This window comes from Oncorhynchus masou, chromosome 31, assembly GCF_036934945.1.
Source record: "Oncorhynchus masou masou isolate Uvic2021 chromosome 31, UVic_Omas_1.1, whole genome shotgun sequence".
NCBI classification, from domain to species: domain Eukaryota; kingdom Metazoa; phylum Chordata; class Actinopteri; order Salmoniformes; family Salmonidae; genus Oncorhynchus; species Oncorhynchus masou.
In genome coordinates, this window is record NC_088242.1 from 30220288 (window position 1) to 30244705 (window position 24418).

The 24418-nt window shown below is 45.0% G+C and overlaps 1 protein-coding gene across 1 annotated transcript in view; it reads right to left on the reverse strand.

The window, feature by feature from the left end:
* Nucleotides 1–2648: 2648 nt before the first annotated feature.
* The window catches only part of spata20 (spermatogenesis associated 20), a 68752-nt gene continuing 46982 nt past the window's right edge, over nt 2649–24418 (reverse strand). The window contains exon 15 of the mRNA XM_064950687.1: nt 2649–3702. Coding sequence (XP_064806759.1) covers nt 3532–3702 — 171 coding nt within the window. The 3' untranslated portion in view covers nt 2649–3531. The remainder of the gene's footprint in view (nt 3703–24418) is intronic.

Sequence of the window (24418 nt, forward strand, 5' to 3'; positions counted from 1 at the left end):
TTAAAGGAAGAATGGGAGAAAATCCGCAAATCCAGATATACAAAGCTGATGTAGACATTCCCGAGACGCCTCAAAGCTGTAATCGCCAACAATGTGCTTCTACAAAACAACATATTTACTCAGGGGTGTGAATACTTATGTAAATGAGATATATCTGTATTTAATTTTCAACAAATATTTGATCCATTTTGAATTCAGGCTGTAACATCAAAGTGTGGAATAAGTCAAGGCGTGACCACCACTGCCAATTTTGATGGGGTGATACTTTCTATACCTACTCACACATGTAACTGTAAGTTGCAGGTGTGTGTGCGTGAGTGAATGTGTGTGTGAGTAAGTGAGGTGATTGATGTGCCTGCTGCCTGTTACTAGTGTGTGTGTGTGACTCACACGGTGCAGGTAGCCCACGGGTACTGGGCCGATAAGCCCCAGACCTCCAAGAGAGGAAAATCAATACACACACTCCTCAACTCTGCCTGGCTCTGCTGTGAAAGCACGCACACACGCACAGGGATAAGAGGTCTGATGAGGACTCTCAGTGATCGGAAAGGCCTCAGGTTAACCTTTTCTTATTAAGATTCCTGGAAAAGTTCCCACATATCCAGCAACTTAACATTACTGTTATTGGCCATGTTTCCTTAAATGGAACAGACATTTCTCTCACTTATTTCAAGACGGACAAAAATGTCCCCATCACGAGATTGGGATATGATAAAACTACTCCTCTCTTTCTTCCATCTCTTTGTGGTAGGTCTGTTTCGTTTTGCTACTGTATACAGCTCTACGGATTCTCTCTTCCCCCTCTCTCGCTGTCCTTTGTTCCCCTTTACTCAATCATCTTCTATTCTTCAATATAGAGCTCTGTTCCCTCCCTTTCTGCATTTCCCATTTTCCTACCTCTCGTCATTGTTATATTCTCTTCTGTACAGCACTTTGTGTCTCTCTGTTCCACCTCCCCCTTTCTCTCTTTCCAGGTTGGCATGTCGCTCAGGCCCCTGTGGCCTCATTATCAGCCCGGCAGACTGAGGGAGCGGGTCACACACACACACACACAAACAAACACACCCTCTGCCACTCCCTTGGTCTTGGGCAGGTAAATTGTCTCCACTCATCCATGCCATGTAGATTACAGTTTCGTAATCACCAAGGCAACGGGCGAGCCAGGGTCAAACACTAATCTAGGCTCTAATTAAAATTTAGCTGGTGCAGCTCATCAAAAACAATTAACTCACCATAACAGGGACGGGCAGGGAGTTGAGGAGGAAAGGAAAGGAACAACAGCAGCATCTCTCTTTGTCTGCAAGTTTCTTTCTACGAGGAACAGAAGGAAGGGAGAGGGCGGGGTGGGAATGAGAGAAGGAGCTAGAGAAGCATTTGCCATATGTGACCACTTCCAAAATGAGAGTGAGAGCGAGCTGAATATGACAGGCGAATGGGGAGGGAGACAGAGATACAGTACAGAGGAAGAACTGCAGAAGGGTAGAAGCATCCCTAACCTGCCTCACAAACCATTGGCTGGGGATGGAAAGAGAGAGGCAGAGAGGAGAACAGGCGTTTGAGGGAGAGAAAAAAAATGAGGCAAAGTGACAAAAGGGTGACAGAAGCCAATCTGACAAGTAACAAGTGAAGTCAGGACATGACATAACTAGAACAGAACACAGGGCCTCATCATCCTTCTCTCGCTCTGCATCCCTGGTCTCCCTCTCCATCATCTCCCTCCCTCTCTCTTTTCCCATCCCTCTGCTCCCTCCCCTTGTTCCTCCACAGATGCACTCGTCTGCCAGCATGTGTTCTTTCATTCTGCCGTTCTCGTGGCCCACGCCATCTCTGTTGGGGAGGGGTTTGGCAGAGAGAAAGAAGGGATGAGAAGTGAACGAGTGTAGATGGCTCGGTGGAACTGTTGTCCCTCATTCTTTCTTTCTCCTACTCTCTCTCTCTCGGGGGACAGGAAGATGGAGGTTGTTTGACACCACAGTTCTCGCTTATTTGGTTTTCCTTCCTCTCCTCATCTTGTTGTTTCCTTCCTTCTGTCTTTTTTTTCTCTCCGTTCTTTCGTTTCTGCCGCTTCCAAAGCCCAGAGCGGGACCTCCAGAGACGAGCTCCCTCGCTTCAGCCTCCAACATCCCCGGACCCATCTGTCTCTCACACACACACACACACACACACACACACAGTTTACATTCCTCAGTATGAATCCTAGAGAGCAGTGAGACAGTGAGAGATGAAAAAAAACAGTGTCCGTGTGGGTATTTATAATACAGGAGTCTGAGGCACAGGATGGAGATAAGTATTATGGACAGGGGACTCTTCTCATAGGCTGCATTCCTGTTTACATTGGTTGAGGAGAGATTGGCTGTATGGGCTTCTTAGGGACGCTTCACACAGTGACATTCCAGGATACACATCACGCTAAGTGGTCCATTATCAAACATGGGGGGGGGAAGAGGGGGACATGGAAATGTATGGTGCTTCATACTTCAGTATCGTAGTAGCCAGTCAGACAAGGTGGGGAGTCGGGAGAGCAGGATATGGAGAGAAGGTGCCTTTAGACTCCAGTCTATATTTTGTTTACTTTTCAGAGTCGCGGCCCCCTAGTTCCACTTGATGATCCATCCTCCCACACATTTAGTAAACACAGAACAGAATAATAAGAGTATTCAAGTACTGTTTATTTGCAGAGTTAGAGCTGTAGAGTGTTCCATACATCGTATGCATAGTCTATACATCTATGGGTCTTTATTCTATAGTTTGGGCGTCATAGCATGCTAGAGGGCATTAACAGGCTACGGGGGGTGAGTTATGGAGAGAAAAGGGCAGTTCATAGCGCATTCAAGCACGGACACGCTTCTCCTGTCTGCTCCATGCAAGAGCTTGTGTGATAATATCAGCAAAGGAGAAGAACATTCTGTATGAGTTCATCCATAAAGAGAGTTCTCTACTACATCTTCAGACCAATTCCTCAATGCATCCCTGGAACACCATCCATCAACATCTACCAGTGGAGGCTGGCTCTTAATAATGGCCGGAATGGAGTCAATGGAATGGTATCAAACGTGGTTGCCATTGGTTGATACCATTCCATTGACTCCAATCCGGCCATTACTATGAGCCGTCCTCCCCTCAGCAGCCTCCACTGACATCTACACACAGTTTATTAGTGTACTGCTGAAGAACTGATACGGCCTTTGCTTGGTATCACTTTAGTAGGTCTGTGACTAAGTTATGCAGACAACTGCTGTTATTGGAACTGCTGGCTTGTGACTCCTAGAGATTACGCGCCTCCACATCTTAATATACGTGGTGGTCCCCACTATCTACAGAGCATTTAGACTGGGCCCTTATGGCCAGGGAGAGTATGGTTACTGTAGGGTTACAGAGGGATGTGTTATACCTGCTGTGCAGGAGGTTAAACTAAGGTAGAGGTGGAGGTGAGCGGGGCAGGGTTAGGACTGGGTTAGCTGGAGCAGGTTAGGACTGGGTTCATCTGGTCCTCTCTCCCTCTATGTCTCTCGCCATCCCTCCCGCTCCTCTTTACTCTAGCAGTAGCCTGCGTAGCTCCTGTGGGTCTGTGACAGGCAGGGCACAGGTGAAGTCCTCACACACGTATGCTGTGGCACTGCCACCCTGGCAGGTCAGGGAGGAGAGGATGGGTAGACGCTGGTACAGATAGCCCTCTGTCTCCCCATCAGCTAACATCAGGACCTGGAGAGAGAGAGAGAGAGAGAGAGGCAGACAGAGGAATAGCAAATGCTGGTATATATTGTACACACAAGTGTACTTAAAAGGGTACAAACGCTCGTCACTGTTGTGGTCTCTGTTAGGTACAACCATTTAGTTATAGGTACATAATTGTACCCTTGCAGTTTGTACCTTAAAAGAGCCAATAGTGTACATTGGGGTACGAGAAATTACCTTTCTTATATAAGTCCATAGGAACAAAAGCGCACCTTTAGAAAAAGGTAAACATTTGTATTTTTAGGTTACCACCAAAGTGACAAAGTCGTTCCTTTTAAGTGGCAAAAATGTACCTCTAAACATTTTTGGGGGTGTTGTTCTTACACTGTATTGTATAAAAACTTACTTGCATATTTCCCAGGGTGCCATTCAAGTGAATTTCTTTGTTACCAGTACCACTCATGGCTGTTTGCTAGTGACAGAGACATGGTGCCTTAAATGGCTTTAACCCCTTTAGCCTTCACCAAGTGAGTGCCTAAGCAAATGTTTTATCATTTAAATTAAAAACTCTTTATGACAAGAAATGTCATACAGTGCCTTCAGAAAGTATTCACACCTCTTGATGTTTCCACATTTTGTTATGTTACAGTCTGAATTGAACATGTATTCAATTCAGATTTTGTGTCACAAGGCTACACACAGTAACCCATAAAGTCAAAGTGGAACTTTGTTTTTAGAATTTTTGACAAATGAATAAAAAATGTAGACCTGAAAGGTCTTCTGTCAACAAGTCTTCAACCCCTTTGTTATGGCAAGTCTAAATATGTTCAGGAGTAAAAATGTGCTTCCCATATCAACTAACAAGTTGCATGGATTTCACTCTGTGTGCAATAATAGGGGTTAACATGATTTATTTATGACTACCCCATCGCTGTGCCCCACACATAAAATGATCTGTAAGGTCGCTCAATCAAGTAGTACATTTGAAGCACAGATTCAACCAAAAAGACCAGGGAGGTTTTCCAACGCCTCGCAAAAAAAGGCACCGATTGGTAGATAGGTAAAAAATAAAAAAGCAGATTCTGAATATCCATTTGAGCATGGTGAAGATATTAAAGGGCCAATGCAGTAGGGCTGTACCCGACATAAAAAAATGTTGGTCCACTGAGTCATCCCGACCGTGAGTTATCCAATCGATTGGTCGAAATGTTTAAAATATTTTTTTTTCCATATATAGACAGACACACCCTGTGTGTTTGAATAAAACCAACTACATATGTACTGAGCTTGCCTGATGCTTTAAGCACACTGCTTGATGAAATAATTAAGACATACAAATGACTCAGGAAAGCGCCCGGTGGTCACACTGTGTTGGAAAAAAAGGACAGTTTGTGCATGTGTGACTGGCAAACGTTGCCTCGCTCTCCTCCCTACTGCAGCGAAAAAACACCGCAGCCCAGCAAGTGTTTATTGCGCTGTCCATGCAACATAATTACAGCCATTTAAGCTTCTTATTTGTTTCCGACAAAAGTTCTGTTACCGAAATCCCAAATTTGTCTAGAAAATACATTCCCTATTCCCTCAACCCTTGCTCTCTTTATGTGAAACATGGAAGCATCGCATGCATGTGATCAACAGGGCCTGACCTATAGCCTATCATAATCACATCGATACATTGTTATAACCAAACTCTGAACACGGTAACGTCAACAGCAAAATGGATGCGTACGACGTGAAAAATAAACGCGAAACAGGCGAATGTTCACTGGTTGCTCAGGAGGGAAAGGGAAAGTCAGATCTATGGAAGACATTTGACTTAGTTGTGGAAACTACTGGAGATAAAGAAAATGCTGTTAGATAACAATATAATTAGTTTCTGACCATTTGAAACAGTGTAAACAAGACTAAATAAATAAGAGTGTACCAGAGAGTCTGTTCTAACAGAAAAAAATATATATATAAAATATTTATTACGGCAGACTAAAAACATTATCATGCATTTGTGAATTAAGGTTAATTTATTGTTTAGGCCAATTATTCAAAGCTCCCTTTGTTATTTAATTTGAACACTAAAATGCCTGATTTCATTTCAAAGCATGAATGTCTCGAATGCTGTGTACTCTTTAATTACTTGTTACTTTTATCTGTTATTCTTATCTGTATTTTTTTTAAACTTCACTGTTGGTTAAGGGGCTAGCAAGTAAGCGTTTCACTGTAAGGTGTTGTATACCTGTTGTATGTGACTAATAAAATGTGAGTTGATGGCATATATAGGCCTAAGTAAGTTACAGTAATATTACTCAACAGGATGTGCTCTTAGGCCTACTGGTGGTGGTTACACAAGGCTACGAATGACAACAACATTACTTAATATTATAATGACGATCGTAATAATACTAATTGAAATGATAACAATAAGATGGAGATCAAGAGAAAGGAGGCTATAGGAGTGAGAGCTGCGTACATATTATGTTTGACAAACAGGTGCTGTTAGATAACAATATTATTTTTCTGCCTGTCTGGAACAGCGTGAACGCTAAATAAATGATGAGTAATACCAGTCTGTTCGACCGAGAGAGAAAAAAATGGGGAAGCTGTTATTACAGCAGAGCAAAGATTTAAAAACAGACAAATCTGTGAAATTGCTTCATCCAACATTTTGCCATCGCATGAGGCGTGGTGCTCACGGAATCATTAGGCTGTTAAACAAACACTGAAACAGGCAACTGAAGCAAGATCCGTCTTATTTCTAAACACATACAGTGCAATCAGAAAGTATTCAGACCCCTTCCCTTGTATACATTTTGTTACATTACAGCCTTATTCTAAAATGTATTTTTACCTCATCAATCTACACACAATACCCCCATGATGACAAATAAAAATCTGAAAAACCTAATTTACACAAGTATTCAGACCCTTTGCTATGAGACTCGTAATTGAGCTCAGGTGCATCCTGTCTCCAATGATAATCCTTGAGATGTTACTACAACTTGATTCTACAATTCAGTTTGAACATGATTTGGCAAGGCACACACCTGTCTATATAAGGTCCCACAGTTGCCAGTGCATGTCAGAACAAAAACCAAGCCATGAGGTCAAAGGAATTGTCCGTAGAGCTCTGAGACAGGATTGTATTGAGGCACAGATCTGGGGAAGGGTACCAAAACATTTCTGCAGCATTGAAGGTCCCAAAGAACACAGTAGGCTCCATCATTATTAAATGGAAGAAGTTTGGAACCACCAAGACTCTCCCTGGAGCTGGTTGCCTGGCCAAACTGAACAATCGAGGGAGAGGGCCTTGGTCAGGGAGGTGACCAAGAACCCGATGGTCACTTTGACAGAGCTACAGATTTCCTCTGTGGAGATGGGAGAACCTTCCAGAAGGACAACTATCTCTGCAGGACTCAAATTAGGCCTTTATGGTAGAGTGGCCAGACGGAAGCCACTCCTCAGTAAAAGACACAGCACAGCCCGCTTGGAGTTTGCCAAAAGGCACTTAAAGACTCTCAGACCATGAGAAACAAGATTCTCTGGTCTGATGAAACCAAGATTAAACTTTTTGGCCTGAATGTCAAGCGCCACGTCTGAAGGAAACCTGGCAGAAGGGACTAGGAGACTTGTCAGGATCAAGGCAAAGATGAACGGAGCAAAGTACAGAGAGATCCTTGATGAAAACCTGCTCCAGAGTGCTCAGGATCTCAGACTGGGCTGAAGATTCACCTTCCACCAGGACAACGACACTAAGCACACAGCCAAGACAACGCAGGAGAGGCTTCGGGACAAGTCTCTGAATGTCCTTGAGTGACCCAGCCAGTGCCCAGACTTGAACCCGATCGAACATCTCTGGAGAGACCTGAAAATAGCTCTCTGAAAACAGCTGTGCAGCAATGTTCCCCATCCAACCTGACAGAGCTTGAGGATCTGCAGAGAAGAATGGGACATACTACCCAAATACAGGTGTGCCAAGCTTCTATCGTCATACCCAAGAAGACTTGAGGCTGCCAAAGGTGCTTCAACAAAGTACTGAGTAAAGGGTCTGTATACTTATGTAAATGTGATATTTCAGTGTTTTATTTTTAATAAATTAGCCAAAAATGTGTAAAAAAAAAATGTTTTGCTTCGTCATTATTGGGTATTGTGTGTAGATTGTAGATAAAGTCAAGGGATCAGAATACTGTATATGGATGATGTATAAAACCAGGCACATTTAACAGTTAGGCTATTGATTACAGACCTAATTAAGTTGGGGTTTGTTCTCTCCTCAATTTTCTTAGACAATTAGGCTAACTCCACTTCGCACAGCGACTAGTATTACTAGAGAACGTTGGCAATTTTTTTTTAACCTTTATTTAACAAGGCAAGTCAGTTAAGAGCAAATTCTTATTTTCAATAACGGCCTCGGAACAGTGGCTGTTCAGGGACAGAACAACATATATTGTACCTCGTCAGCTCAGGGATTTAATTTGTAACCTTCCGGCTACGAGTCCAACGCTCTAACCACGAGGCTACGCTGCCGCCCCACAACGTCTGTCATTTCGTTGGACGATTTGGACGAACCCCCTGTAATTCTTTCTTTTTTCCCCAAGAAATGTTACTCTGAAGATTTTTTGAAGATATTTAAACAAGTCCATTTGTTTCACAAATTTCAAAACCATACCAAACCATCTCTGGTATAGTGTCACCATAACATTTGAATTGAGGAAGTGTGATCATAATCATTAGCGATATTGTGATCTAAATGTCCCCCAGCCTTAATGAGTGAGCTAAACAGTGCACTTGCACGTTAGATGTGTTTTAAGGCTAGGGATGCGAAAGTGAATCTATAATTTTCAAATGTTTCGGTCAGTTGTATTCTGCATTGCAATCTATTAACAGCAAGGGTTACATTAAATAGGAGCAATATTTTTTTATTGATGAATTTGGCAATATTCAAATCATACGCAGAAAACATGAACAAAAACATTTACTGTGAAAGTTGATACATGTAGTCCTTTGTACAGTTGAAGTCGGAAGTTTACATACACTTAGGTTGAAGTCATTAAAACGCGTTTTTCAATCACAAACTATAGTTTTGACAAGTCTGTTAGGACATCTTCTTTGTGCATGACACAAGTAATTGTTTACAGATTATTTCACTTATAATTCACTGTATCACAATTCCAGTGGGTCAGAAGTTTTCATACACTAAGTTGACAGCGCCTTTTAACAGCTTGGAAAATTCCAGAAAATTTGAGTCAATTGGAGGTGTACCTGTGGATGTGTTTCAAGGCCAACCTTCAAACTCAATGCCTCTTTGCTTGATATCATGTGAAAATCAAAATAAATCAGCCAAGACCTCAGAAAAAAAATGTAGACCTCCACAAGTCTGGTTCATCCTTGGGAGCAATTTCCAAACGCCTGAAGGTACCACGTTCATCGGTACAAACAATAGTACGCAAGTATAAACACCACGGGACCACGCAGCCGTCATACCGCTCAGGTAGAAGACACGTTCTGTCTCCTAAAGTGCAAATCAATCTTAGAACAACAGCAAAGGACCTTGTGAAGATGCTGGAGGAAACAGGTACAAAAGTATCTATATCCACAGTAAAACGAGTCCTATATCAACATAACCTGAAAGGCCGCTCAGCAAGGAAGAAGCCACTGCTCCAAAACCGCCATAAAAAAGCCAGACTACGGTTTGCAATTGCACATGGGGACAAAGATCGTACTTTTTGGAGAAATGTCCTCTGGTCTGATGAAACAAAAATAGAACTGTTTGGCCATATTGACCATCGTTATGTTTGGAGGAAAAAGGGGGAGGCTTGCAAGCCGAAGAACACTATCCCAACTGTGAAGCACGGCGGAGGCAGCATCATGTTGTGGGGGTGCTTTGCTGCAGGAGGGACTGGTGCACTTCACAAAATAGATGGCATCATGAGGTAGGGAAATTATGTGGATATATTGAAGCAATATCTCAAGACATCAGTTAGAAAGTTAAAGCTTGGTCGCAAATGGGTCTTCCAAATGGACAATGACCCAAAGCATACTTCCAAAGTTGTGGCAAATGGCATAAGGACAACAAAGTCAAGGTATTGGAGTGGCCATCACAAAGCCCTTACCTCAATCCCATAGACAATTTGTGGGCAGAACTGTAAAAGCGTGTGCGAGCAAGGAGGCCTACAAACCTGACTCAGTTACACCAGCTCTGTCAGGAGGAATGGGCCAAAATTCACCCAACTTATTGTGGGAAGCTTGTGGAAGGCTACCCAAAATGTTTGACCCAAGTCAAACAATTTAGTCAATGCTACCAAATACTAATTGATTGTATGTAAACTTCTGACCCACTGGGAATGTGATGAAAGAAATAAAAGCTGAAATAAATCTCTCTACTATTATTCTGACATTTCACATTCTTAAAATAAAGTGGTGATCCTAACTGACCTAAGACAGGGAATTTTAACTAGGATTTGTGGAATTGTGAAAAACTGAGTTTAAATGTATTTGGCTAAGGTGTATGTAAACTTCAGACTTCAACTGTAGGCAGCACGATCAATTTATCAAATCATTTATTGTTTCTTGTTCAAAGCGCGAGCAAAACCTGTCAAACGCAGACATTTCTCTCAAAACACAGGGATGACGATTCGCACGGGACTAGTATTATCAGAGGACCTTGGAGTACTCCCAAAAACAGTATGTTATTCTGGCTGGAATTGTTACTCTCCTGCCATGTACAAATGACTGACATGGCAGATTCGGACGGAACTAAAATTACAGATGTGGTGTTTTGCGCTTGTGCACATAATTACATTACCCGACCACCCACAGTAAAACGAATCCCGTCCAAATAGGGCTTAAGGCAAGTGCTGTTTCCTCGTCTCTGCTGCCTCCGCTGTATTGTTCTCAATCCCAATATGCTGGTTCATTTAGCTATTATGCACATAGCAACGTAGGGAAAGGCGCCAATTCTACGGGGCACGGAAGATTCTGTTTCAGAAAAATATGCGGTACAGAAATGCACCATTATACTAAATGATCCACACATGCACAGTAAATGGTACCGAACAGTACCATGTGAGATTGTGTACCTCTGAAGGTACATTGTGCATTTTGACATTGTTGTACCCCAGGGAACAATACTGTACCCTAACCCTACCCTTCCGAGAATGTAGCCCTGTCAGGAGAGAGAAGGGGGGGTGATGATAACAAGGAGGTAGCTTTTTCAATCAACAATCACTCTTTTTATCGACGAGGGCAGCTCTGCACTGTGCATGACTCACAGTGTGTGAGACTAGGGTGTGTGTATGTGTGTGGAGGTGGGGGGGGGGGGTCTGTTTTCCAGACTTCTCATCAGGAAGCGCCACATTCATATCGATCCCCTTTCCACCTCCCTGTGCCTCCCCCTCTCCCCGAAATAACTTCATAAGACTAGGGTCGATGCCCCCCATCACACCAGTTACAGTAAGAAAGAATATGTGTGTGTGTGTGTGTGTGTGTGTGTGTGTGTGTGTGTGTGTGTGTGTGTGTGAGTGTGGTCACTGAGAGGCAGCAGTGTTCCTCAACATCAATGTTCCTCAGTCTGCTTCCTGTCAAATGCGTGTCACTTCCTTTAGCCTATCAGACAATCTGGCTCCCCAAAGAGTGGGGGAGAGAAAGATGGAGGGAGAGAGGGATGGATGGAGAACAGGAGGACTCATGAGAAGAGGAGGAGAGAGAGGGTGACCCCGCTGCTGACCTTTTACCTGAGGTATTGCGGTCGGTCTCTAGTTCATCTACATGTATCGAGCGTCTTGTTGCGGTCATGTCACTAATGGGCTGGTTCCATTTCAACTGCTAGCCCCTAGCCCCTAACCCCTTGGCACTTCATAGATCTGACAGGATTGGATGGACATTAGAAATGGTGTCATTGACTCTCCCTCTAAGTAAAATGTCATTTTTTTTCGGGGCTTATCCTCTCAGATCTGAGTGAAGTGACTGGGGAGTAGTGGCTAGTAGTGAACTTGGAACAAGGCCCGAGGTTTAGTGAGCAGTGGGCTTTAATACTGAGACGTGGCAGGACACTATATTTACAGAGCGAGAGAAAGAGCTTTTGTTTGGCATAACACCAAAATATGTTTTATTTTATTTATCTTCGGGGAACACTGGTGAGAAGTGTGATGGAATGTGGGCAGAACAGCATGACTGTTGCCATGGAGACGAAATAAGGATTTCCCCGGCCTGCTGAACCCTTCTACTGGACTCTGCTCTTCCTCTCTTTCAGTCTCTTTCTTCTCCTCCTTTCTTTTTCTTTCTTTCTTTCTCTTTCTTTCTTTCTTTCTTTCATTCGTTCTTTCTTTCTTTCTCTCTGTTCCACTCTCACCTCTTTTCTTTCTCTCTTCCTCACTCTTCTTCTCTCTCGGTCTCTTTCTTTCTTATCTATCACTTGTCGAATAGCATACCTACTTCTCTATGGATGTCATGTTTCTGTCTGTATCCAGCACAACATGTCATACACCTGGGGAGAATACATGGCAAAGGCGCTATGTGAGAGTGTGTGTATAGTTGGATTCGTAGTCTGTGTGTGTGTGTGTTCTAGGTGAGTGAGTCTGTAGTTCGTTAGCACAGACGGCACAGTTGGCTGCACACAACAGCATTGCTAAACTCCCACAGGCTTCGTCCCCTCATACTCTGACTGACCCTGCTACCGCAGGCACGTACACCGCTGTGTTGCATTTGTGCCAAACTCCACTTCTTCCATGAAGTTTAAACCGTGCAGCGATATTATGAGCTGTCCCACCTGTGTGCGTGTGTGTGTGTGCTAGAGAACAGATGGCTCAGGCTTATGACACAGAGAGTAATAGAACTAACAGTGTAGCCTACCTGCACTGCCACAAATAAACAGACACATGCACAGGAGCCCACTGCCTGCTGACACGCACGCACACACACACACAAACACACATACACGCACACACACACACACACACACACACACACACACACACACACACACACACACTTTATGAGCTCCCGAATCCTGACACACCTGAGGAAGAGTGATGAGCATAACATCTCTGAAATCCTGGGCTTTGTGCAGCCATGCATGAAGAAATGTACTCTCTCTCTCTCTCTCTCTCTCTCTCTCTCTCTCACTCACACCCACTCACTCACTCACTCACACAGAGTCGAGGACCTGTTCAGTCACTGAAACAACCTGGCATCTGGACATCCCCGCAGGCAACACAGACGCCGCTCTGACGTGTGGCGAACAGCGCAGGCACACATGCAAAACACACATGCAGTCAGCAGCTCACATCACCGCAAGATACATGTATTAATGTAATATCTAACAAGAGAGAGGGTGAGAGGCCGAGGGAGAGAGACCAGGCGAGAGGCAGAGTGAGAGGTATACAGTGGGGAGAACAAGTATTTGATATACTGACAATATTGCAGGTTTTCCTACTTACAAAGCATGTAGAGGTCTGTAATTTTTATCATAGGTACACTTCAACTGTGAGAGACGGAATCTAAAACAAAAATCCAGAAAATCACATTGTATGATTTTTAAGTAATTCATTTGCATTTTATTGCATGACATAATTATTTGATCACCTACCAACCAGTAAGAATTCTGGCTCTCACAGAACTGTTCTCCACTCATTACCTGTATTAACTGCACCTGTTTGAACTCGTTACCTGTATAAAAGACACCTGTCCACACACTCAATCAAACAGACTCAAACCTCTCCACAATGGCCAAGACCAGAGAGCTGTGTAAGGACATCAGGGTTAAATTGTAGACCTGCCCAAGGCTGGGATGGGCTACAGGACTATAGGCAAGCAGCTTGGTGAGAAGGCAACAACTGTTGGCGCAATTATTAGAAAATGGAAGAAGTTCAAGATGACGGTCAATCACCCTCGGTCTGGGGCTCCATGCAAGATCTCACCTCGTGGGGCATCAATGATCATGAGGAAGGTGAGGGATCAGCCCAGAACTACACGGCAGGACCTGGTCAATGACCTGAAGAGAGCTGGGACCACAGTCTCAAAGAAAACCATTAGTAACACACTACACTGTCATGGATTAAAATCCTGCAGTGCACGCAGTGTCCCCCTGCTCAAGCCAGCGCATGTCCAGGCCTGTCTAAAGTTTGCCAATGACCATCTGGATGATCCAGAGAAGGAATGGGAGAAGGTCATGTGGTCTGAAGAGACAAAAATAGAGCTTTTTGGTCTAAACTCCACTCACAGTGTTTGGAAGAAGAAGAAGGATGAGTACAACCCCAAGAACACCATCCCAACCGTGAAGCATGGAGGTGGAAACATCATTCTTTGGGGATGCTTTTCTGCAAAGGGGACAGGACGACTGCACCGTATAGAGGGAAGGATGGATGGGGTCATGTATCGCGAGATCTTGGCCAACAACCTCCTTCCCTCAGTAAGAGCATTGAAGATGGGTCGTGGCTGGGTCTTCCAGCATGACAACGACCCGAAACACACAGCCAGGGCAACTAAGGAGTGGCTCCGTAAGAAGCATCTCAAGGTCCTGGAGTGGACTAGCCAGTCTCCAGACCTGAACCCAATAGAAAATCTTTGGAGGGAGCTGAAAGTCCGTATTGCCCAGCGACAGCCCCAAAACCTGAAGGATCTGGAGAAGGTCTGTATGGAGGAGTGGGCCAAAATCCCTGCTGCAGTGTGTGCAAACCTGGTCAAGAACTACAGGAAACGTATGAACTCTGTAATTGCAAACAAAGGTTTCTGTACCAAATATTAAGTTCTGCTTTTCTGATGTATCAAATACTTATGTCATGCAATAAAATGCAAATTAATTACTTAAAAATCATACAATGTGATTTTCTGGATTTTTGTTTTAGATTCCATCTCTCACAGTTGAAGTGCACATATGATAAAAATTACAGACCTCTACATGCTTTGTAAGTAGGAAAACCTGCAAAATCGGCAGTGTATCAAATACTTGTTCTCCCCACTGTAGTTGTGGACATGGGGTCTGTGTCAGTGAACTAGGAGTTTTATCAGGAAGTCAAAGACGGTCTAAATCACATGGTGAGGAGACATCGGACGCCCTGCCGCGTCCCGTATATCCAACCACTGACAGCCTAGCGTCGCTTCAAAACGACTTGTGTTGGAAGTTGAGCGTCGATAAAAAGATATTATCAAGACTGACGCTCAGATTTAAATGTCACAGGAGATTATCCCTAATAAATAACGCCACTTGACTAGGAATTATTACTCGCTCTAAATGCTAAAATACCACTGAGACATTAGTCCCGTTTCAAAAGTCCCCGTTCACTCCACCTACGTCCCACTAGTGTTGTCACCCGCAGCTCAACAATTACCAAAATATCAGATTGTGTCAAACTACTGGTTTCACACTAAACTGAAAATGAGTATGTGTAGGACTGAAGAGGCTGCGAGGGCAGTCTTAAGCTCGGGACGATTTGGAACTGGGTACACACTAATTGGTGGGACATGGAGCCTGGTAACACTTCACATCAAAGTGGGACTTGAAAAGGGGTGTGATTAAAATGGAGGCTGGACAGGGAGAGAGCCCGCTACAGCTGTATTAGATGGGACTGTTAAAAATGCAGAAAATCAGGAAATCAAAATAAACGTTCTACCACATTGACCAATATTCTTATTTGGGGGAAGCTTGATTGATTCAGAGTTCGTGCATATAAACGTTTATCTGTGAAAATTGTTTCTAAAGACTTGTACTTTTCTATTTTTGTGAAAATCACTTGCGCTGCTCATGCTTTGAAGTCCACAATGTAGGGGCGAGTTTGTAAGGGCTATGCTAGGTGGTGATTGACAGAGATCAGCCAATTAAAACCCGTGGCTGTTTCAGCCACACCTGCCTCACACTTCCAGTCAAGTCTCGTTCTGAAGAACTGTGAAGCCAGGCGGTTCGACCGAGAGAGAGCTTGCCTCAGGACTACCTGACATGATGACTCCTTGCTGTCCCCAGTCCACCTGGCCGTGCTGCTGCTCCAGTTTCAACTGTTCTGTCTGTGATTATTATTATTTGACCATGCTGGTCATTTATGAACATTTGAACATCTTGGCCATGTTCTGTTATAATCTCCACCCAGCACAGCCAGAAGAGGACTGGCCACCCCACATAGCCTTGTTCCTCTCAAGGTTTCTTCCTAGGTTTTGGACTATCTAGGGAGTTTTTCCTAGCCACCGTGCTTCTACACCTGCATTGCTTGCTGTTTGGGGTTTTAGACTGGGTTTCTGTACAGCACTTTGAGATATCAGCTGATGTACGAAGGGATATATAAATACATTTGATTTGATTTGCTAGTGGATGAGATTACACGCTAAATTAGAGTGTTGAATTAGTAGCTGGACACAGTGGTGAAAGCTGCCCAGGGCCTACCTGTCCAGGGCCTGCCTGTCCAGGGCCTACCTGTCCAGGGCCTACCTGTCCAGGGCCTACCTGTCCAGAGCCTACCTGTCCAGGGCCTACCTGTCTTGTCCGGACGCACTGGCCAATAAATGGCATTAAGCTATTTAATCCATGCTTTCTCAAACTCGGTCCTGCACATTTTGTTTTTTGTCCTAGCACTACACAGCTGATTCAAATAATCAAAGCGTGATAATGAGTTGGTTATTTGAATCAGCTGTGTAGTGCGAAGGCTAGGACCGAGGGAAACCCTGATCTGATTCATTAATACGATTCGTCCACGGGAACTGGAGAGTGAGTGTGTCAAAGAAGTACCAGAGAGGAGAGGAAGAGAGAGGAGAGGAAGAGAGAGGAGAGGAAGAGAGAGAGACAGAAAAATAAGAGAGGGTTGAGTTAGAGGTAGCAGAGAGTGAGAGAGAGAAATCTCAGTCCCAGACGTCGATAGATGCTACCCGATCCTATAGGACAGCCAAGAGAGGAATGACTGAGGGAGAGGATGCTTGCTCGGCGCCATTGACTAGCTGCCTAAGTGAGTGTTTATCAGTCACCAGAAACATCTCCACTCCCTATTGCTCCAAAGCATGCACACACACACACACACACACACACACACACACACACACACACACACAGGTTACATCCTCCAGAGTGGGTGGGTGTGTGTATCAGCCTCTACAATCAGTCAACATCCTCACTCTGTATTGTTCCGACGCACAAACGCGATTGGCTACATATTCCTGATTCTCCAGGGTGCGTGTGTGTCTTATCAGTGTGCCGTGGGTATTATTTACACAGCTGCAGTGTGGATAAGAGCTGAGCCTTGTTGAGGAGTGACAGACAACAGGAGACGAAACCGCGGAGAGAGAGACAGCCAAAGAGGATCTGACGTGGGCTACAGGCTCATTGACAGAGACTGATCGGAGTTTAAACACTGACTGAGTTCGCAAACTTCACATATGCACACTCATCCCTCCCCTCCCCACCCTTCATCCATCCCAACTTCTCCCTCTTTCTTTTCCCTACGGGAGACGAGAAGGTGAGGGACAGATGGATGGGGACGTGACGATAGAGTGATGATGATAGGAGTTGATTGGAGTGTAATCGTGAAGGAAGGAGAAATGGAGATGTCGGAAGGCTGCAGACAGCTCCCTGAGATGGAATCCGTCTGCTAGAATGTCTAGAGCTGTCAATCAAACTATGGTCTGGCCTCTGACTGGTCGATAGGCTCAGCAGGCGATTAACAGAGTGCAATAAAATGGCTAACACACACACACACGCACTCTCTGAGAGTGGGCGATGAGAACCCCCGACAGAACTGGACGACAGGAGGAGGAGAGGAAAGAAGGGAGGAGAGCAGGTGGGGGACAAGTCAAGCTGTTGCATGCTGGGTAGCTCCGAGAACACCTACAGCTCAGAAAAGGACATGGGGGGGAAGAGGGAAGGGAGGATAGAGGATAAGAGAAAAGGGAGGAGAAAATGTAAGGAAGCAGAGCGAATGAGAGAAAAGCGTGAATAAGTGAAGGGAGTTGGTAAAAGAGAGGGAAGCAGTAGTGATAGATCAGTAGTGTGTAAGGTGGCAGACTGTTCTATGCTTGTTAAGTCTGCTGTCATCCTGTGTCGACAGCAGGGTTGTTACCATTGCTCCTCTCTCCTCTCCCTCCTCTCTCAGCTCTCCTGCTCCCTCTTTCCCCCCATCCCTTCCACCCCTCCATCTTACTAATTCCCTCTATTCCCCCCCTTTATCTCTCCCCCTCCTTCCCTCCCCCTTACTCTGTTGGTGTCTCAGAGGTCTTGTTAGAGAAGTCATTTGTCTCCCTCGTTTATTACAGACCATTCTAAAGGCCTGACTGTTAGAGGCCACAAACCTCTGTCCTCAACTCATCCCTCTCTTTCTGTTTCTCCTCCTGAGTCCTCTCCTTATGTTGCCTTCTCATCTTCTCTGCAGTCTTCTCCTGTTTCATCTCTCCATTCCCCTGATCTCTATTCTGCTCGTGTCCTTTCTTACCCCCGTTTCCCTCCTTCCCAAATCACCTGAAAGGATCCCCCAGACTCGCCCAAATACCACCCCCAACAACCCTCCCATATACAAGTACCCCAAGGGCCCCTTCAACACCTGCCACAGACATTTAAGGGCCCTAACAACCCCTCCACATACCCGATCCCCTCCCTGTTGCACTACTTAGTACACTCCCTAGGAAACAACCCAGAGTAACCTTTCTCATGCTCTTCTCTGGGTCGAATGGTGTACTGCAGACAGTACTAGTGCAAGGGAGTCTTCCTAGAAAAGGTATAGTTTAAAGTGGAGGTACATACAGTCTAACTGAGATGTTTTCCACAAGACAAAGTAGCCAGTCAGGCTCCCCCGGGCTGGTAGGTGTTAAAATGTATGTTTTGCTGAACATGCTCTATTTTGCTGGCCTCTGGTACATTCAAATGCTAGATTTTATTTTCAAACAGCAACTATCAGGAAATAACACTGATAAAATGTTTTCACACTTGTACAGTGTTGGTTTCATCAGATGTTGTACAATGTTATATAAAAACACAGGGAAAACTTAATTTTGACTGTCTCGGCCTTTAGGCTTCAAGCTTTTTTTTTAAGAGGCTTGTTTTCAACTATCTACAATCCAGGTATGATTGAAGAAGCAAGCAGGTGTTAAACATGGGTTTTGCTACACAGACAGCAGCATTTGACTACTCCACTGTCAACACTTTGGTTGAACTTGGCGCTTGGCGATCCGCGCTTCACATGCGTGCCGAACCGCGCGGGGGGGGGGTGATCTACGGTCCGTTACACCACTACAGTCTAACAATGATGAACAACCAAGTTGACAGAGCTGGGAGAGTTTAAAAATAATAAATGGGCAAATATTGTACAATCCAGGTGTACAAAGCTCTTAGAGACGTACCCAAAAAGACACAGCTGTAATCGCTGCCAAAGGTGATTCTAACATGTATTGACTCAAGGGGTTGAATATTTATCTAATCTTGATTAAATAAGTATTCAACTCCCTTTATTATTTTTTATACTCTTAATTAAAGCTGTGTCAAGTTGGTTGTTCATCAATGTTAGACAGTAGTGGTGTAACAGACCGTAGTTGGCAGCGATTACAGCTGTGTCTTTTTGGGCACGTCTCTTAAGAGATTTGTACACCTGGATTGTACAATATTTGCTCATGATTCTTTTTTAAACTCTTCAAGCTCCGTCAAGTTGGTTGTTCATCATTGTTAGACAGTAGAGGTGTAACGGACTGTAGCTGATCCGTGAACTGTACGGATCACCCTCTGCGGTTCGGCACCCATGCGAACCGCAAATCAATTGCAAAGTTTAACCATCATAGTGTGAAATACAGTTTTACTGCCGCGGTTACTTTTTAAAGTGATAATTCCCTACGTCTTGCAGTGAAAAGATAAAGACAAGACAGATGCTGTGTTTTACTCTGAAGCCTGAAGGTTAATTTGATAATTTAAAAAAAGCATTTGTGTGCACTGTTCACGTGAACGGGGCACGTTGAATCCCAACGAATCAATCCTGGATGCTCGCGTTGCAAAAAGGAAAGAAGAAAATAAGACCATTGACAGACATCGCTGGCGGAGGAGCTGAAGAACTGGAAAAGCCTCCCGCTTCATTTAAGTCTCATGTATGGGAGCATTTTTGCTTCCCTGTCAAATATGATGACGGAAGAAGGGTGGTGGACAACACCATTACGGTGTGTAGTCATTGTGCCACAAGAAAGCCGTAGGATCATGGAAATACATTGAGCATGGCCACACATTTAGAGCATCATCACCCTGGTGTGTCAGTGACGGGAACCAACTCAGCCCAGAGACAACTTCTCACCGCTTTGCCAACACCATCAAAGAGGAGATGGTATCCTACAAGGCAGCAAGCGGCATTCCAGTGGATGGTGATCCCCTGACATGGTGATCCACTGGCATGGTGTTCCACTGGCATGGTGATCCCCTGGCATGGTGATCCACTTGCATGGTGTTCCAGTGAATGGTGATCCCCTGGCATGGTGATCCACTGGCATGGTGTTCCAGTGAATGGTGATCCCCTGGCATGGTGATCCACTGGCATGGTGTTCCAGTGAATGGTGATCCACTGGCATGGTGTTCCAGTGGATGGTGATCCACTGACATGGTGATCCACTGGCATGGTGTTCCAGTGGATGGTGATCCACTGACATGGTGATCCACTGGCATGGTGTTCCAGTGAATGGTGATCCCCTGGCATGGTGATCCACTGGCATGGTGTTCCAGTGATTGGTGATCCCCTGGCATGGTGATCCACTGGCATGGTGTTCCAGTGAATGGTGATCCACTGGCATGGTGTTCCAGTGGATGGTGATCCACTGACATGGTGATCCACTGGCATGGTGTTCCAGTGGATGGTGATCCACTGACATGGTGATCCACTGGCATGGTGTTCCAGTGGATGGTGATCCACTGACATGGTGATCCACTGGCATGGTGTTCCAGTGGATGGTGATCCACTGACATGGTGATCCACTGGCATGGTGTTCCAGTGGATGGTGATCCCCTGGCATGGTGGAAAAGCAATGAGCGTAAATACCCTCACATTGTCATGACGGCAAGACACTACCTGACTGTGCCTGGCACTTCAGTTCCTAGCGAGAGAGTGTTCTCCACGGCAGGGGACAATGTGACTGCAAAGAGGTCTACCCTCTCCCCAGACAATGTAGACATCCTCATCTTTTGGAAAAAATCATTTTAATTTATAAGCTCAGGTCTGTTTTGCTTTCTTTCTTTTTGTACTTTTGTTTGATGACGTGGACACAGGCTATTTTTTCATTCACTATTGTTCAAAGGAAGAAGGTATCATGCCTCATATTGCACTTTAATTTAACAATTGAGTATTGAATATTTTATTTTAATATTTTATTTAAACATTGAAAAGTTCCTTGCTTTAAGTGTTCTTTAAGTAATAAATGGAAAGCAAAGTTGTGTCTCCCTTTTTTTTTTGCTGATCTGAAAAACGATCCGATCCGTGACTCAAAACCGTGATCCGAACCATGAGTTTTGTGATCCGTTGCACCACTACTAGACAGTCATTTTCAAGTCGTGCCAGAGATTTTCAAGCCCATTTAAGTCAAAACTGTAAATGGGCCAATCGGGAACCTTCAATGTCATCTTGGTAAGTAACTTGTGTATATATGGCCTTGGGTTTAAGGTTATTATTGTCCTTCTGAAAGTTAAAATTTGTCTCCCGGCAGGTTTTCCTCTAGGATTGTGCCTGTTCTCAGGTCTTTATTTTTATACAAACAAAACTCCCTAGTCCTTGCTGATGATGAGCATATCCATAACATGACGTAGCTACCACCATGCTTCAAAATATGACGAGTAATACTCAGTGATGTTGGATTTCCCCCAAACATAATGCTTTATATTCAGGACAAAAAGTACATTTCTTTTCCACATATTTTGCAGTATTACTTAGTGTCTTATTGCAAACAGGAAGCATGTTTGACATATTTCTTATTCTGTACAGACTTCCTGTCACGACTCCCGTTGAAGTTGGCTCCCCTGCCTGTTCAGGTGGCGCCCGGCGGTCGTCGTCACCGGCCTACTAGCCGCCACCGATCCCTTTTTCTTTTCGGTTAGTTTTGTCTCATTTGTTACACCTGTTCCTATTTTGTGTGTGCTTGATTTGCTTCCCTATTTAGCGTGTGGAACTTGCCCCTTTGTTGTGCGGGATTATTTTGACGTTCACGTATATCTTCAATACTTCCGGCGCTGACAGAGATGGCCGCCTCGCTTCGCGTTCCTAGGAAACTATGCAGTTTTTTGTTTTTTTTACGTGTTATTTCTTACATTAGTACCCCAGGTCATCTTAGGTTTCATTACATACAGTCGAGAAGAACTACTGTATATAAGATCAGCGTCAACTCACCATCAGTACGACCAAGAATATGTTTTTCGCGACGCGGATCCTGTGTTCTGCCTTACAAACAGGACAACGGAATGGATCGCATGCAGCGACCCAAAAAAACGACTCCGAAAGAGGGAAACGAGGCGGTCTTCTGGTCAGACTACGGAGACGGGCACATCGTGCCCCACTTCCTAGAATTCTTCTTGCCAATGCCCAGTCTCTTGAAATCCGAGCAAGGGTAGCATTCCAGAGGGACATCAGAGACTGTAACGTTCTGTGCTTCACGGAAACATGGCTCACTGGAGAGACGCTATCCGAAGCGGGGCAGCCAACGGGTTTCTCCACGCATCGCGCCGACAGAAACAAACACCTTTCTGGTAAGAAGAGGGGTGGGGGTGTATGCCTTATGGCTAACAAGGCATGGTGTGATGAAAGAAACATACAGGAACTCAAATCCTTCTGTTCACCTGATTTAGAATTCCTCACAATCAAATGTAGACCGCATTATCTACCAAGAGAATTCTCTTCGATTATAATCACAGCCGTATATATCCCCCCCCAAGCAGACACATCAATGGCTCTGAACGAACTTTATTTAACTCTTTGCAAACTGGAAACCATTTATCCGGAGGCTGCATTCATTGTTGCTGGGGATTTTAACAAGGCTAATCTGAAAACAAGACTCCCTAAATTTTATCAGCATATCGATTGCGCAACCAGGGGCGGAAAAACCTTGGATCACTGTTACTCTAACTTCCGCGACGCATATAAGGCCCTGCCCCGCCCCCCTTTCGGAAAAGCTGACCACGACTCCATTTTGCTGATACCTGCCTACAGACAAAAACTAAAAAAAGAAGCTCCCACGCTGAGGTCTGTCCAACGCTGGTCCGACCAAGCTGACTCCACACTCCAAGACTGCTTCCATCACGTGGACTGGGACATGTTTCGTATTGCGTCAGATAACAACATTGACGAATACGCTGATTCGGTGTGCGCTTTCATTAGAACGTGCGTTGAAGATGTCGTTCCCATAGCAACGATTAAAACATTCCCTAACCAGAAACCGTGGATTGATGGCAGCATTCGCGTGAAACTGAAAGCGCGAACCACTGCTTTCAAACAGGGCAAGGTGTCTGGTAACATGACTGAATACAAACAGTGCAGCTATTCCCTCCGTAAGGCTATCAAACAAGCTAAGCGTCAGTACAGAGACAAAGTAGAATCTCAATTCAACGGCTCAGACACAAGAGGCATGTGGCAGGGTCTACAGTCAATCACGGACTACAAGAAGAAATCCAGCCCAGTCACGGACCAGGATGTCTTGCTCCCAGGCAGACTAAATAACTTTTTTGCCCGCTTTGAGGACAATACAGTGCCACTGACACGGCCTGCAACGGAAACATGCGGTCTCTCCTTCACTGCAGCCGAGGTGAGCAAAACATTTAAACGTGTTAACCCTCGCAAGGCTGCAGGCCCAGACGGCATCCCCAGCCGCACCCTCAGAGCATGTGCAGTCCAGCTGGCTGGTGTGTTTACGGACATATTCAATCAATCCCTATACCAGTCTGCTGTTCCCACATGCTTCAAGAGGGCCACCATTGTTCCTGTTCCCAAGAAAGCTAAGGTAACTGAGCTAAACGACTACCGCCCCGTAGCACTCACTTCCGTCATCATGAAGTGCTTTGAGAGACTAGTCAAGGACCATATCACCTCCACCCTACCTGACACCCTAGACCCACTCCAATTTGCTTACCGCCCAAATAGGTCCACAGACGATGCAATCTCAACCACACTGCACACTGCCCTAACCCATCTGGACAAGAGGAATACCTATGTGAGAATGCTGTTCATCGACTACAGCTCGGCATTCAACACCATAGTACCCTCCAAGCTCGTCATCAAGCTCGATGCCCTGGGTCTCGACCCCGCCCTGTGCAACTGGGTACTGGACTTCCTGACGGGCCGCCCCCAGGTGGTGAGGGTAGGTAACAACATCTCCTCCCCGCTGATCCTCAACACTGGGGCCCCACAAGGGTGCGTTCTGAGCCCTCTCCTGTACTCCCTGTTCACCCACGACTGCGTGGCCACGCACGCCTCCAACTCAATCATCAAGTTTGCGGACGACACAACAGTGGTAGGCTTGATTACCAACAACGACGAGACGGCCTACAGGGAGGAGGTGAGGGCCCTCGGAGTGTGGTGTCAGGAAAATAACCTCACACTCAACGTCAACAAAACTAAGGAGATGATTGTGGACTTCAGGAAACAGCAGAGGGAACACCCCCCTATCCACATCGATGGAACAGTAGTGGAGAGAGTAGCAAGTTTTAAGTTCCTCGGCATACACATCACAGACAAACTGAATTGGTCCACTCACACAGACAGCATCGTGAAGAAGGCGCAGCAGCGCCTCTTCAACCTCAGGAGGCTGAAGAAATCCGGCTTGTCACCAAAAGCACTCA